Raw genomic sequence first — 16143 nt, forward strand, 5'->3', positions numbered from 1 at the left:
CGCCGCCGGGGGCCCGGCCCGTAGCGTCGCCGAGAGCCCCGGGGGGCCCGGCTCGGCGCGCACGGCGGGGAAGAAGGCGCAGCTGCGCGCAGCTCCGCGGGCCAAGAAGCTGGAGAAGCTGGGCGTCTACTCCGCCTGCAAGGTACCCGGCCGCGAGCGCCCACCCGCCCACGGAGGGTGGGGATTGACGGAGGGAGGGGAGGAGGGGAAGGCAGTGCCGGGCCGGGCGGGAGGCGGCGCGGCTGCAGCCCGGCGCTCCCCGCGGAAGCGACGGGTCCGGCGGTGCCGTGGGTCCCGCTGCCCCCGTAAGCCTCCCGGCCGGCACCGACAGCCTCCGCCCTCGGCAAAGTTGCGGCGCCGCCGTCACGTAGCGCCCGGCTGGGGCCCTGCCCTCCGCCGCGCCCTGCCCCGGCCTCCTGCACCTCCCGGCATTGCTAGCTGCCGCCCTGCGCTGCCCTCCGCACCACGCCCGTCCCTACACCTGCAGCCCGCTTCTAGGCAGAGGGGCGCGACCTGCTTCCTCGCAGCGGGTGGGGCAGCGCGGTCAGGGCTGTGCTGCCCCGGGGGTCGGTGACAGCGGTGGGCAGCATCGGTGTGTGTGCGGTACAGAGCTCAGTGCAGGCCACGCCAGGGCTGTCAGGGCGATTCCTGGATGCACAGCGAGCTGACACGCTCGGGTTGACAGCACTGATGTGAAACCCTCCAGTAACTCTCTCGGTGCTGAAAATAATTGGGCTGTTTGCTGGAAAAGTGTTTTTCTTATCCTTTCTGTTCCCATACTTTGGGACCTCCAAGAAGGCAAGTGTGAAGTGAAAACCCCAACTAAATGCCCACTGATGTGAGGGAGCATCCCTGTGCAGGTCCACAGCCCTCCTTGGTGATGGGAAGAGCTTTGCTGTCTGCTGGAGCCATGTTGCAGTGCTGTAATGTGAGGGCAAGCTCAGGAAGCCACACGGCTCAATGTCTGCTGTTCACAAATGTGTAAGCATCTTTGCTTTGGCCTCATTGAGTCCATGGTGTGCTGCAGTGCGTGGGGATTGCAAGGTTACACCATGTCAGTCTGTTAAAATCAGCTAGGGCTGCAGCCCTGGTGCAACGTGGGGGAACGTGGTTTGAAGCTTTCCTGGTGCAATGAAGCAGTGTCTCTCTGCTCTGCTTCCTTGGGGCCTCAGCAGCCCCTGTGCACTGGCAGTGAGGTGGGTGCCACTGAGAGGGCATGGCCTGCTGCCAGCCCTCCCATCCCTCTTGCAGGGTGCTGGATGTCTCTCCCCAGCTCATGCCCTGCAGGGGTGTCTGTGTTAGCCCTGGGGTCCTGTGGGGAGGCCCAGGTGGTGCTGTCTGGTGGGTCTGGGCCTGTGGTGCCCTGGGGACCCTGGGGCTGGGGTGCCCTGGGCTTCATCCTCATCCCCTGACAACAGGCAGGCAGAGCACAGTACTCAGTGTGACTCTCTGTGCAGATTCCAATGCAAACCTGGCCTCTGTTACCTGACTTTCCTTCAGGAATGTACTGGCAGACAACAGGTCTCAGAACGTCAACAATGAAACATCCTTGTAATCTCATCAAGTGCGTCCTCCTGTGGGGCAGGGAGAGGATGAAGCTGGGTGGAAAGATGTGCTGTTTTTCTTCCTGAACACCTGGCTCCAAATGCTTGAGCCTGCAAGAGGCTGTAGCAGCACAGAGGGGAACGCTGAGCTTTTTCTTACTCTGGGTTGCAACTCCTGTTCCACTTGTTATGTGTGCGTGTGAGAGCTCAAACAGCCCATCTCTGAATGAGGTTTCTGTGGTAGCAGCCATGTTGATCTTCTGCAGATCTACATAGAGTTGTACAAGCTGGAGGGCAGAAAATGCGTGATGATTTCCTTAGTGTTGACAGCCTTTTCCTATGTAAAACTCACCACACAATGCTGCTGCTTCAGCACACAGAATGTATTAGAAACTTAACCCCAGAGATGCAGGGAATGGCAGAGGCCAGGGGTTCACTGGGACTGAGCAGCAGCATGAAAAGATGGAGAGAAGTTGGTGGCTGGGAGAATGCCCGGGGTGAGGGAGGAAAGGTGCTGTGCTGGAGAGAAGGCTGTAAGCAGAAAGGTGTGGGAGGCATCGCTGTGCAGTATGAGAACTGAGGTTAGGAAGCTGCTGCCCTGTCCTGGGACTGGAGATAGATGTTTGCTTGTTTTCGTTTGAGTGGTTTGTTTTTGTTTTCCTGCTAAGGAATTGAGGCAGGAGAGTGGTCACCATGGAGCTGCACTGCTTGACTTTTCTCCTGTGAAATAAAAACCTCAGGGGTAGAAGGGCAAGAACAGACTCTTCTGTGTAAAACAGCCTTTTAAACGCCTGAGTTTGTGTGGGGAGAATGTGCATTCTGAACAATAAGAGATATGTAAGCAGCTGGCAGAGTTTCCATGACTTTTAGAAGTACACAGTAGAGCTGTATTTGTGCAGCATTTTGCATTTGGCAATCGCTATAGCTGTGTACATATGAATGACCGCATACATCATTTTGGTTTTGCCCAGTGTGAAATTCAGCATTGGACACACGAGTTTGCAGCGCTTTCCATAAAAGCAGCACTGTGTTGCTTACGTCCGTAAATATATTTAATGAAGATCAAAAAGGAAGCCTTTTTTTTTTTTTTTTCCATACTGCTGGTTTGTGAAAACACAGCTTTCTTCCCAGTCCCATTGGGAGTTTTTCTTAAAAAATATGTTGAAATAAGTACTATTTTAGTAAACTGGATTTTCTGTATAATTGGTTATTTCTCACAATATATGTTACAGTAATACCTAGATGCTTATTAATGTAATTACAGCCCCGTCGCTTAAGGCATTTGCACAAGCAGTGGGGAATAACACCTCCATAAAGACCCTGTGCTTTAAATAACCAAAACTATGCGAGTGAGGCTGTGAAGAGAAGAAGATTTGGCCAAGGCCCTGCAACAGGCAAGTAGCAGAGCCCAAAGTGTGATCTGGGTCTCCGTGCTGCAGCACAGCTGCTGACCCTTGGTACAGGCACTTCTCCCCACTTCTGATCCTGCATGGACCTCTGTGGTGTTTTCCTGCTCCCACGCATTAAAAATAGTTCACAGGGCCATGGTTTCCATAATGTTATATATTTTTTTCCTGACTTTGATAAGGCTGACCAAGACGAGGCAGGCTGGACTGCGTTATTTGACTTGACTCAGCTCTGCACAGTGGGAGAACAGCTCCTTGAAAACATATGAAAGTTGTTTTCTGGAGAAATTAAGTATGTACACAACATCTAAACCTTCCTTATGATTGTTTTTGTAGTAAGACGAATGTTTTGTGACTACTGCAGGCTGAATTAAAGCATTTTCATTTAAATCAAATGGGAAATCTACCGTTAACATCAGAAGGTGGGAACTGGATCCCTGTTTTTAATAAAAACTTTTATATGGTAGCCTACATCAATCCTGTAGGTGAGAGAAACTGGAGCAAAATATGATGTAAAAATACCTGGATTGATCTGCAGAGGAAGGATGTGCTTAGAGCTGATCATCAAACTGATTAGTTTGTGTTGTTAAAGGCAAATAGGTTGGCTGCCTTCCTGATGCATATGAGTAGATCTGTGAGCAGTGTCTGACTGGTTGCTGGGTATTGCACATTGGAGTAGGAAAAATAGACATTTAAATTTCATCCAGGTTTTTGTTGTAGTTTGTGTGGCATTCTTTGTTACAGCAACAATTTGAGATTATTGTTGTAGGAGGCAGCTTGTTACAATAGGTTATTCTGCTCGGCTTTTGTGCTGGGAGGAAAAGTAATTTTTCTGGAGCAATTGTACATGCTGGAAACGAGAGCCACAGTGCTGTGTATCTGCAATGTGCTGAGTGAGCTTGGCCTCTCTGTTACTGGGCAGGGCAGGCTGCGTGGTTTGAAGCTGAAGGGAGCCCAGAGCAACAGCTGCTGTGAAACCCAGTTTTAAGGCTGTTGAAGTCTTTCGCTTTGTAGTTAAGTTAGCTTGAAGCTCGCCTTCCTATTCCCATTTCACTGCTCAAAAAGGGAGGAATGTTTTAGGCAATAAGATCTCGTAACAGTGCTCGCTTAGCCATTGTAATTATATAATAACACCCTCTTAGCAGGGACTGAGAAGTGCAACACTAACATCCAAAGGCACTTCTTTCAAATAATAAAGTTAACGCTGTAGCTTTCAAGATCCATTTTTGACCTGACATGGGTATATTTGGTTATTTTAAAGAAAGTGATAACTTCAGTTTGTCCAGAGCTGCTGTTTTCATGGCCTTGAGCTATTGGACCATTCAGTTTTCCCCATCGTAGCATTATATCTAGTCTGGAAGGTGTCCAAAAATTGTTTGAAAATACACCACTTTGCAGTGCAAAATGTACGTAATTTCTGCACTGGTTTTTGGGGGTCAGGAGTGTGTGGTTGTTGTGTTCTATTTAAAAATGCCAATTAAGATGCTGTGGTGATCCTTGGTGATCCTTGGGCCCGGCAGGACGGCACAGGTTACTTTGCAGGCCTCAGTAAGCGGAAGTGCCCATCTTTTTTTTTTTTTTTTTTCCCCTCACCAAGAGAGTAGTGAGGTGCTGGAACAGGCTGCCTGGAGAGGCTGTGGATGCCCCATCCCTGGAGGTATTTAAAGCCAGGTTGGATGGGGCACTGGGCAGCCTGGTCTAGAATTAGCTGTGGAGGTTGGTGGCCCTGCATGATCCTTGAGGTCCCTTCCAACACAAGCCATTCTATGATTCTGCAGTGCCTTTATTGGAGCTCCACAGATGTCCCAGAAAACAAGACCGAAGGACTGGATGTGTAGTTTAAATGCTTCTTTTCCTTCCTCTTGCCCCCCTTCCCAACTCTTTTGATCTTAAATTAAGTTTTTGTGGAGGTGAAGTCATACTTTATTTTCAAATGAAAAGCAGATGAGTGACGTTTAAAAAAAAAAGAAGAAGAAAAGAAAGAAAGAAACCCAAAAGCTGTAGATAGTCAGGGAAAGGACTGAATTAACAAAATACAGTGGAAGATTTGAAACAACTCCGCAATTGAAGTCACTGAGGAATGCACATTGAGTATTCAGTGCAAAATACTTGCACTGTCAACATCTACAATGAAAGCTTAGTTTTAAAGAGGACCCTTCTGGGCTGTGTTCCCCCTTGGTTAACAGAACTTTTATGCTGATTCTGGTGTTTTATAGAGAGAATAAAGAAAAAATACCCACCCTAAGAGCTGTTAGAGAAAGATCTGTGGAATAATTCAAACAATACAAATTAACATCTGCTTCAAAATATCTGGCAAGGAAATCTTACCAAGGGCTGAAAAAGATCTGCCACTGAACACACTGTTTTTATTCTGCTGTGCGTGGGTTGATATTTATTTTTGGCAGCTTAACTGAGCCGTTATCGCAGTTCATACATCTGTTTGTTTGCATCTTTGCTGTTAATTATTGTGTGACACTAAAGTTTGTGTAGTTACTCACTGTTTATAGATTTTTAGGCTTTATCATAAACATTGTGTGGTGAGCTTCTGCAAAATGCTGCTTCCACTTGGAAAAGAATTTCTCAAAATGTGTGCGTAGGTTTTTTTTGTTTTTGTGTGTGTGTGTGTGCGTGTATCATTTTTCACTGTGGTATGATTTAAGGCAATTAATAATTAGCATTGTATTATGTCAGTAATCTACAGAGTTGAACATTTGTCCAGACGGCTGTGTGGAAAGAATCAAATCTTGCTTCCCTAAACTAATATTCAGTCTTTTTTTTGTTTGTTTGCTTGAGAACGTTCAATTCTCTCTTGAATTTTCTTTGGCAATATTCTCATTTGCTGACAGTCTTCTCAGTTTCTCTCCTTCTTTTAACTGCAAAAACTCTGATGGCAACATTATCTCTTTCACAAAGCAAATGTGGATAGATTATTTGGCTCTAGTTTTGCCTAACTTGAAGTGCTAAATGAAAATGTGACTTTAAATCATCTTGCATACATCCCCAGTCTTCACAACAGGGCAGTCCTTGTTTCTCAGATGCCACTCAATCACTGACTTCTCTTTCTAGGCATCAAATATTCATACGTCCTGCAGGTTTTGGTAACAAACAAAAATAAAACTCTCTCTGTGCCTGGGAAACTGCAAGAGATGGCTTCTACCACAAAGTAACATCAGCCCTTCTTCATTTCCTTGCCAATCCTATTAGTCATAGAAAAATAATGTGAAATTCACTGTAAATCATTCCAGGTTGCATTTGCTGATGCTTACAAAAAAAAAAAAAAAAGTAATTTTAATTTTCCCCAGATTTCCCCACGTTTCATGTTGAAATCTCCCTGATGCAATATTGTAAACATATCGTCTGCAGACATGCAGTATGCTGGGAGAGCCGCTGGGTCCAGGTAATGCAGCAGGTCCCCTATCCAAGGGGAGTATGTGGAAGTGGCTTTGCAGGGCACTTGCAGGTGTGTTTCTGAGTCATCCTGGTGCTGAAAGCAGCACTCTCCCCTTCTGCCATGCCTGAATGCTGTCAGAGCCTGGGGCCGGGAGTCCGGTTGGATAAACACTTATGCAGTAGGAATGGTAAAAATATCATGTGGTTCTCAGCAGAACACAGACAGCAGTTGTCCTGGTGCTCAGGTTGCTGAATATTGAAATTGGAGTGGAGGAACATTTTACCACCAATCTTCAAAGCTGTCAGTTTTAGGTGCTGTCAAGCTGCAATCTTTTCTGCTTCTTTTGGGTACTCCCTCCTTAGGTGAGATGAGATTTGGAAACATAATAGAAAAATGAAATAGGTTCTTAGAATAGATTCTATTAAATGTATCCAGAATCACTTAGAAAAATGTCATGTTAGTGCTGGATGTACTAACACCGCCATTTTTCCTACTAAGGTTGATTCAGTCACAACTATCATGCAGCAGTTGGCACACTTCCCTCACAGAGCTCTTGGCATTGCAAATTCATGAGGATCTCATTACGGTCCAGTGCACAGATATCTCTGAACAGTAGAAAAGCATTCTTTTCTTCTGATTAGATCTTCAAATAGGAATGTGAATGCTGTTAAAAGAACCTTACCATCAAAATAACTAAGAACTTTTGGATGTATGGAAAAACTCCTCTCCTGTAAAGCTGCTTTTTGGATAACTGGAACTGCTTTGGACTTAGATGACTGATTTGAAATGTGATTACCCAAGTCCCCACCTCCCCCCTTCATGGCCATCCCTGATAGCTGCAAGCCCTTGGTGTTGTTTCAGTCAGTGACCTTAACTACATAGGATGCTCTGTAAGTAATGCCTTCCATTTTTTTCCACGGAAATTACAACAGATACAAAGCCCACAGTAGCACTATTTATAGAACAAATTCTCATCTACAAAATGCTTTTCCAACATAGTCGCCACCATTAGCTATGCGTTTTTGCCAGCAATGAACAAGAGCCTGCATGCCACGCTCATAAAAAATCTGTGTGGCCATTCAGAACATGGCTTGTCTTTCATGTTGTTGTCACTGCTGCTGGAATGCACCACCCACTGCCTCACTGTGCTCACATCCACTCTTTGATCTCCATAAACGCTCAGTGACCATCAATGAAGGTCGATGGGTACCATTTTTTCTGTGTGGAGGATTTCTATTCCATACCTTTGCAATTGCGTTGTCAGACTGCCCCTCTGCTGCCATCTGTCACATGGTAACAACATGTGGAATTGGCAGGAAAGTTCAATCTCTACTGCCATACCATCAACATCTGCATCTGACATGCACCAACGTAATAAAATAGGTGACGTTACTTTCAGAGCAGCCTTCAATGATTTTCCTGGTTTCAGGGTCAAGGTAACTGTCTTTGGCATTTGCTGCTGTTGATGATGTAGCCAAGCCTTGCCCTGGACAGCTTTTTTGACTAGCACAGTTTCTGTTTGCTTATTCCAGTGTTAGGTTAACCCTGCTTGGCTTGTTATGTGCTTATTTTTAGTTGCATGATTTCTTGCTGCCAGTGTAGCTGATAAGGTGATAAACACGTTGCCTGCTGGATAGCCTGTGTCTAAATCATTAGACTGTCATGGTGGATCTGTATGCAGTGATATGATCTGTTTGTGTTGATATACTGGTAAATGTTTGAATGCTTCTTTTATACAGAACCCTGAAAGAGGGCTTTCTGTAAAGGAATTGGCCAGAGTCTGTGTATTTATACAGCTTGCATACCATGATATACCATGATAATCTCTGTATTTGGAGTACTATTCCATTTCTGATTATATCTAGAATATAAAACCAGGCAGTGAATTTTATTAAAAACAAATGACTTGTAATTAATAGTATTGTTTTATGTTGCTTCTGAAAAGTTTGGCCAAGTTCTTTTTTTGTTGTTGTTGCAGTTGTTCTTGTTGGTTTGCTGTTGTGATTTTTTAACTCCATTGATTGATATTCCTGTACTTTGGTTTCAGGCTGAGGAATCATGTAAATGCAATGGCTGGAAGAACCCCAACCCGCCTCCCACTCCCCCTCGGGCAGACCTGCAGCAAGCAGTTGTGAGCCTCACTGAACCATGCCGCAGCTGCAGCCACACACTAGGTAGGATTTTGTCTTTCTCCTGGAATCCACACGTTTATACCCAGAAGTCTGCACTTCTGCAAGATGAAATTCAAGATGCCATGCCAAGACCTAGAAACTGTTGGATGTAAATGTTTGTTAACTTAGATTAAAATATGTCAGAATTATCCCAAATGAATTTCAAAGAAATAGAGCTAAATTACAACTTCTAACAACCCAGACATTTTACACTCTTAAAATGCAAAAACACCACTGAGATACCCATAGAAATTTCAGTACTTCATGTAACATTTGCATTAACCTCATGCTGTTGGGGTTTTTTTGTACATATTTTGGAAGGACCTGCACAAAATCCTCTGCTAAATATTTTATTTCTGCAAATAAGAATAGTTATTTATTGCCCCAACAACCAGAAAAAGAGGAGTTTATCACTGTAATTTTTTGATCTAAAATTGTGCTTATCCAAACTAAAAGCTGATGACTTTTTTCAGTATACACTAGCAAATACTTAATAAAAATTTAGCAATCGCAAAATTCAGAACTAACTGAACAGAAGCAGTTGCTTTTAAATTTTTTTGACGTGACCATAACTTAGGACAGTGTAATAAGGAAAAGGAAATCTAAAGCCTTCACAGTGGATCATTTATTCATTTATTTTTTTAAATAACATAGAACTCTGTAGGGAACTTTTTTTTTTTTATTGGGAGAGTGAAGGGCAGGGAGGATATGATATTTCTTTTTTGCTCCCTTTTCATGCCATCATTACATTCAACCTATTTCTGGGTTTTTCAGCAGTTTCCTTTCCACGTATCCCATATCCCTGTTTTTTCTTGCCAAAAAGATTAACAAATGCGTGGTATCGTAGAATGTTTGGTCATTTTACACGTGTTAGTTTCAACCTTTCATCATACTGCTTCTCTGCGCTACCTCTGGTTATGCAGCCAGGGTAACTTGTGTTACCTGTTCATTTCATTCCTGGCCTTTGAAGAAAGAGGCTTTTCATTTTTTAAAAATGTGATGAGTGTTTTGTCTATTGATTCCCCACTTTTTTCTTGAATTAGTGGATGCTATTTTCTTTTTTCTTCAGAAAAACTCCCCTTTTAAAGCTGGAGCCTGATTTTGGTCTATTAGAGATCTTAAATCACTCATTAACCAGAGATCCAGGGAAAACCAGTACCAGTGACAGCTACCTTATGAAAGAAACCACATTTTTATTTTTTTGTTTTTTTTCTTTGAAGAGATAAAGTTTCATTTTTATTTTTTTTTCTGTCATCTGTGACTAATGAGAATGATGTTTCATTTGAAATAACTGAAATGAGTTGCTGTCTGTTTCCTCAGACTACTGGTCAAAATATGTCTTTCAGTGGTCTTTTCCAAGATAATTTTCATATTCATCTCCTCTAAATCAGCATGTTACTGCTGAATGCCTTTAAAATGAGGCTAAGCACAAGCTATTCAGGCTTCAGAGTATCATCTGTGTTGCATATTTTTTTTCTCAGGGTACTGTTGAAATAGAGATATATAAATTCCACTGCTGGTTAAAACCCTACCTGATCTAAAATATGGGATATATTTCCCCCCTTTTTTTCTTTTCTTTAGAAGGTTAACCTAGGCATTAGCCTTGCTTGAGCTCAGTCACTCAGCTTGCCTTGCATCTGGACTTTTACTGAATATTTCTTTTATGAGGGCAACGTGTTGGGTCACTGGCATGAAACTGAACTGGTGACTGAATTGTGTGCCTGGAGAATTCACTGCCCACCAGCCTCAAGACCAGGTGTTATGTATTCAGAGACACTCTTCTAAATTTAATTGGTTTCTCCCATGTAGCAGTGCATTTTCCTGTTGGTAAACATTATCAGTCCTGAGAATTATGTACTGGTTAAATAATCTGTTAGTGCACTATGTACACATTCAGGCTCCCCTTCTTCCCAGTCCTGTCTGCAGTTCCTGCTATGCACCTTCATGTACTGTGTTTGAGTATTTCTTGGTTTGTCTGTCCTATGTACATTACTTGCATTTTTACATAGACATTGATTTTGAGATAGACTATAGACGCATTCGTCCTCAGCCTGTTTTCTGACTGCTATTTCATACAATCAAGTGTTTTGTTACGGAAGTTGCACAAGCAGTGTAATTAACAGTGTATTTTTCAGGTCTTCAAATCACTGAAATCATTGCATTGGCCTTTTTCTTTCTGCTGGCTTTCTTCTCCTGTGTGCTGCATTGGCAACCTATAGTTGTGGTGTTTGTTTTTTTTTTTCCCCCCCAAACACAACAGCAGCTGAGGTACCAGTATAGCAACGCAAATGAATGGGACTATTTAACTCCAGTTAGGAGTAACACAGCATTTGATGTCAGTGTGTTAGAGCTTTTATTTTAATAAAAAGTTTACTATTTGCTGCAGAAATTTGGAAATGGGCTATTGAACATCCAAAGAAAGATTTCTTCACTATGATATCAATTTCTCATGCAGTGCTTGTCTAGAATGGAACTTACTACTTTAACAGGATGAGAATAGACAGCTCTGAATATTGAACTGTCATATCTGGCTCAAAGACAGAAGTGAAATAGTTTTATTTTGCCTAGATTGCTGAATTTCCTTAAAGAAAGCCTGTGAGGGCCACCTCACTTATTTGCTCAGAATTTCAGATGCTCTGTTATAAATGTTCATTTAAGTGGAAATGAATGATGGCATCTTTTTAAAGTTCTGAACCAAGGTGTCCTTTTTACTTGAAGCTGCATGAATTTGTTGAATTTAAATGTTTTGGCAGCTGTCATAATGAACTACAACTTTCCATGGTGGCCAATAAATATGATAATTTTCAAGTTAAGGTGAAAATTTGTTTCCAGTCCTAATCACATTGATGTATGATGATAATATAATAATTGTCCAATAAGAGATGTATTGATAAAAGTTACTAAAAGACATAAAAATTAGGATGCTCAGCTTTTAAATGGTTTTACTTTTCTTTTAAAAGATATTTCCTCATACTTTCGGAGAAAAGGATATGCATACCATGTGCACTGGCCTGGGGTCAGCTAAGATTGTTGCTGTTTGTAATGCAAATGTCTTATTTTCTGGGACTTTTTGTTTCAAATTGCCTTCTCACTTCCTGAGGCCAGTTGCTTAAGCCAGCTTTATTTGAATATCCCATTTCACACGTACAACCTCAAGCTTTTTGAAAATTACAAATGTGGAACTCGTTACTTAGAAATTGTGACATGTTAAAAGATGGTTCGTTTTTCTTTTTTCTTTTATAATCATCTGAACAAATGAGTGTGTACAGTCTTCAGAAGCTTTATTAGTATAGTGTGCACAAAACATTATTTAAATTTACATGATAGGAAGGAATGAAATTTAGCTGGTAATGTCCAGTTTAAAAATAAAAAGTCTGTTTATGGAGCCGAGTTTTTTTAATCTTCACAAAATCAAGTGCTACTTTTATCAATCAACACCTGGTTTACCTAATTTGTGTGAGTTTAATCAAGAAACTGTGTCTCAAAAGCATGATTCTTCTCAGAAGAAAAGGAATGTAATCATTTATATATTACAACATATTAATACAGGCAGACAGGACTTACGTTGTCTGGGATTCCAGTCAGCCATATTCCCTGTGCTGTGGGAATTACCTCCCAGGGTCTCTGGTGTGACTTACATTTCACCATGCTCTGATAAAAAGGCTCTTTTTAAATACGGTTATTGCAGGATCTTTACCTCTGCAAGTATGGCTTTGTTGGCTTAGTTTGAGATATCTTGGGAAATTCTTTTGATATGGATTCTCTCAATAGGCTTTTCACATGTTTGGATTTTTATTTTGTTTAGCTGCTCATGTTTCACACCTGGAGAATGTGTCTGAAGAAGAAATGAATAGGCTGCTGGGGATTGTACTGGATGTGGAGTATCTGTTCACCTGTGTCCATAAAGAAGAAGATGCAGACACCAAGCAAGTTTATTTCTACCTGTTCAAAGTAAGCTGAACTTGTGCATGATCTTGTCAGTTTTTCCACTTTCACACATAAGCCAGTTTCACTGCTCAAAATGCCCCTCATGCATGTATTGACTTTATCCAGTGAGAGATTTTCTTTTCTCCAGCGCGATACTTTAGCAGCTAACCCTGGGCTAGAATGTGCAGTGCTTGCAATGTATCATATCTTATTCCAAAAGTCATCCAGATGATTCAGGAGCTGACCCTGACTCCCATTTATAAACTGCTTCCACCCACAGTTCTTTTTGTCTTCGCTCATACACTGGGAGAAATTGGTTGACATAAATGCTAACTAAGCTGCCTACACATACTAAGAAGCCTTTTATATGTGTTTCAAAGAAGATATGAAGCAATTCACAGTGAAGTTAAGGAGCTATAAGTTTATACGACTAAGAAAACAGATGCACAGCTAGGAGATTTTCAACACTGCTTGCAATGTGTGGTGTTCCAGTGACTTTCTTTGACCCTGTGTAAATTTGTTAATTTTCTTAAATTTGTATATTTTAACAGCTTTTGAGGAAGTGCATTTTACAGATGGGAAAACCGGTAATTGAAGGATCTTTGGAAAGTCCCCCATTTGAGAAACCTAGCATTGAACAGGTAAACCAAAAAAACAAAAAACTTTTTTTTTTTTAACGTAACCACTGCTTTTCAAAATATTACATTTCAGGCAGTTTACAGATGTCTCTGTATATTTATTAGGACAAGGGATGAATCTGTAGGAGACTTCTGCAGCTTCTTCTACTTTAGCATTAGTATGATAGTCACATTATTTCACTTCTCTCATCATTCATCTTATGCTTTACTGAAACTGACAGGTTTTTTGTGGGTTTAGAGAATGAAACTTAAAATACTGCTTTTTTGTGTGGCATTTCTAGCCTTTCTCTGTCTTGTGTGATGAAAAATGCTGACAAAGTTTTGAAATCCAATATTAAAATGACTTTTGTCTTCAGTAAATCAATGTAAATGTTACGATCCAGTTCTGTGAGATCATAGCCTTCTCTTTCAAAGGGCACACAACAAAAAACAGCCCCAAACAAAGAATAGCTGAGGCTTTTATAATTCTCAATGGATAAAGAGCATATGACAAATTCAGATTTCGGTTTAGCAAGTTCCTGAGAATGCATTTCTGGCATACAAGTGGGCCCATTAACTCCAGGGACACTGTGCTGAAGCTTACATACCTCACTCAGTCAGCAGCTGAATTTGTTCCCACTGGTGGATGAATGGCTGCTCTATTGTTAAACAATACTTTTTAAATGTGAAGGCTATTACGTATAGTAATTCTGTCTTTACAACTATTGCTTTTTATAGTTTAGTAAATTATTATTTTTTTTTTGATGAATTTCTGGGAAGACTTCACCTTAGGTTTTCCTTCTGTTTTAGTATAAACAAGCAATAAGGGAATGTAACAGCCATACACTCCTGGTCCTTAAAATATGCTAAAAAGCTTTTCTGTAGTATAGTGAGTTTTTTTCTTAATACACCTCATTCTGCTTAAGAAAATAAAGCACAGAGATGAAAGGATAATTCTTTTTACAGCTTATTTTGAAATAATTTTCCTTCAGAACAGAGCAACAATTTCACATTTTTGTTTTTAGCAGTTCAAAAACTCAGTCACACAAAGCAGCAGTATTATAATTGATTTTCAATATACATCATGCATTTTAACTGTTCTCAATAGTTTATAGAATCATAGAATCACCAAGGTTGGAAAAGACCTCCAAGATCATCCAGTCCAACCATCCACCTACCACTACCATTTCCCACTAAACCATGTCCCTCAGTAAAACATCTAAACATTCCTTGAACGCCTCCAGGGAAGGTGACTCAACCACCTCCCTGGGCAGCCTCTGCCAGCACCTGACCACTCTTTCAGAGAAGAAATTTTTCCTAATGTCCAACCTGAACCTCCCCTGGTGCAACTTGAGGCCGTTCTCTCTTGTCCTATTGCTAGTTACATGGGAGAAGAGGCTGACCCCAATTTCTTTGGTTTTTTTTTTGTTTTTTTTTTTTTCTTAATGTAGACAGGCATACAAGGTGCACTGAAGTGTTTGTGGTGTGCACTGGTGTTTGTGAAATACTGACACTTCTTGAAAAAATAAAATGCTGCATTGACAAAAAATTAAATAGTAGTCCACAACACCAAGTGTACTATTTTAGGTGGTGAAGAATACATACTTTGTTTACAGAGAAAATGCATAACTCATGCAGCATGATTCGCAGCAAAACTGTACATATGTGAACATACAGAAGAAAGCCCTGTGGATCTTTTTCTGTTCCCTGATTTTTTATTTTTTTTTTTATTTGAAAAGCAGCAAAAATTAAAGTATCTTCCTTCTCCCCCACTAACTCAGGTCTTAGAGAGAAATAGAATAGAAACACTTGATTCTCTGAACAGAAGAATCAGCTCGTGTCATGTGACTCAGCAAGGAGTTCTTGGTCTTTGGTACTTATTTTCTTTCCCATATCTTTTTCCTTGTCCAGGGTAAATAGGCATAAAGTGATAAGTGTTCAAGGACATGCCTTCAAGAATTCTGGATAAATAATTGCACATTTTTCTTCTCTTTCAAGGGTGTGAATAATTTTGTGCAGTACAAATTTAGCCACTTGCCCTCAAAGGAAAGGCAGACAATAGTGGAACTTGCTAAAATGTTTCTGAACCGCATTAACTACTGGCACCTGGAGACACCTTCTCAGCGAAGACTAAGATCACCCAATGATGATATTGCAGGGTATAAGGTGAATTATACCAGGTAATGGCACTTTTGCTTGTTACAAGTCTTGCTTACATGTACACAGAGAACCTGTACTTCACAGGTGTGCCATGAGAATTCCTGTCATCACTGAGCTTATTAAAAGCCTGATAACTTTAATGAAAGCATATTGGAGTTGCACACACATCAGTGTGTTCTGAGAGGAGTGCTTTATCAGCCAAAGAAAGGGATTAGATATTTGCAAACAGCTAAACGTAACAACGTTTCGCAACTCTTGTGTTTGCAAAGTTGTTGTCAGTCTAGTTAAGATAAGAGGCTTGTATAAGGTCCTTATTTCATGTCCTAAAAATTAAGGCGAGTTCTTACTCAACTTTAAAAATACGTATTAAACTTAGCAGAGCATCTGGTTTGAAACCAAATCATGGAAGATTTGAAAAATTGAAATCATTTCCTAAATGTTTGCCAAATTGTGAAGAGGTATCAGGTTACTTAAAATTATAGTTCCTGTATGATCTTTCAATACTCCATCAGAATTCAGAAGAATGACTTAGTCACTGGGGGGAAGAAGAGAAGGTGCAAAAAGCCAAGTCTCTTTCAGTTTTACTTTCGTCATTAAAACAGTGTGGTACCTTTTCCAGCTAGCACAGAGACAACAGGCAGTTATAGTGCTCCTATCAGCACAGGCAGCAGTTAGCTACCAGTGCTGGTGGCAGTTAATGTGCCGTCAGCTCAACTGTTCCAAGGAACAGACGAAGACAGTTTCTCTGTTTGAGGATGAGCACGGACTTCTCTCCACTTTTCAGATGTCCTTTCTCCTCAAAAACCTTATTCCCATGAAGTAGAAGAGCAAAAACCTGTGTAAGTATGGATTATGGATGGTGATGCTGCACTTGTGTGATTGCAGCACATTCAGATGAGATGTCCTGTGACTGCGTGAGGCAGGACA

At 41.4% G+C, this 16143-nt stretch overlaps 1 protein-coding gene across 1 annotated transcript in view; it reads left to right on the plus strand.

The window, feature by feature from the left end:
- The window catches only part of KAT2B (lysine acetyltransferase 2B), a gene marked incomplete at its 5' end in the record, with an annotated part of 41891 nt that continues 25748 nt past the window's right edge, over positions 1-16143 (plus strand). The window contains 5 exon segments of the mRNA XM_021385454.1: positions 1-142; positions 8389-8515; positions 12318-12463; positions 12991-13080; positions 15055-15236. Of these exon segments, the coding sequence (XP_021241129.1) occupies positions 1-142; positions 8389-8515; positions 12318-12463; positions 12991-13080; positions 15055-15236 (687 nt within the window).

Source organism: Numida meleagris, chromosome 2 (genome assembly GCF_002078875.1).
Source record: "Numida meleagris isolate 19003 breed g44 Domestic line chromosome 2, NumMel1.0, whole genome shotgun sequence".
Classification (NCBI taxonomy): Eukaryota; Metazoa; Chordata; class Aves; order Galliformes; family Numididae; genus Numida; species Numida meleagris.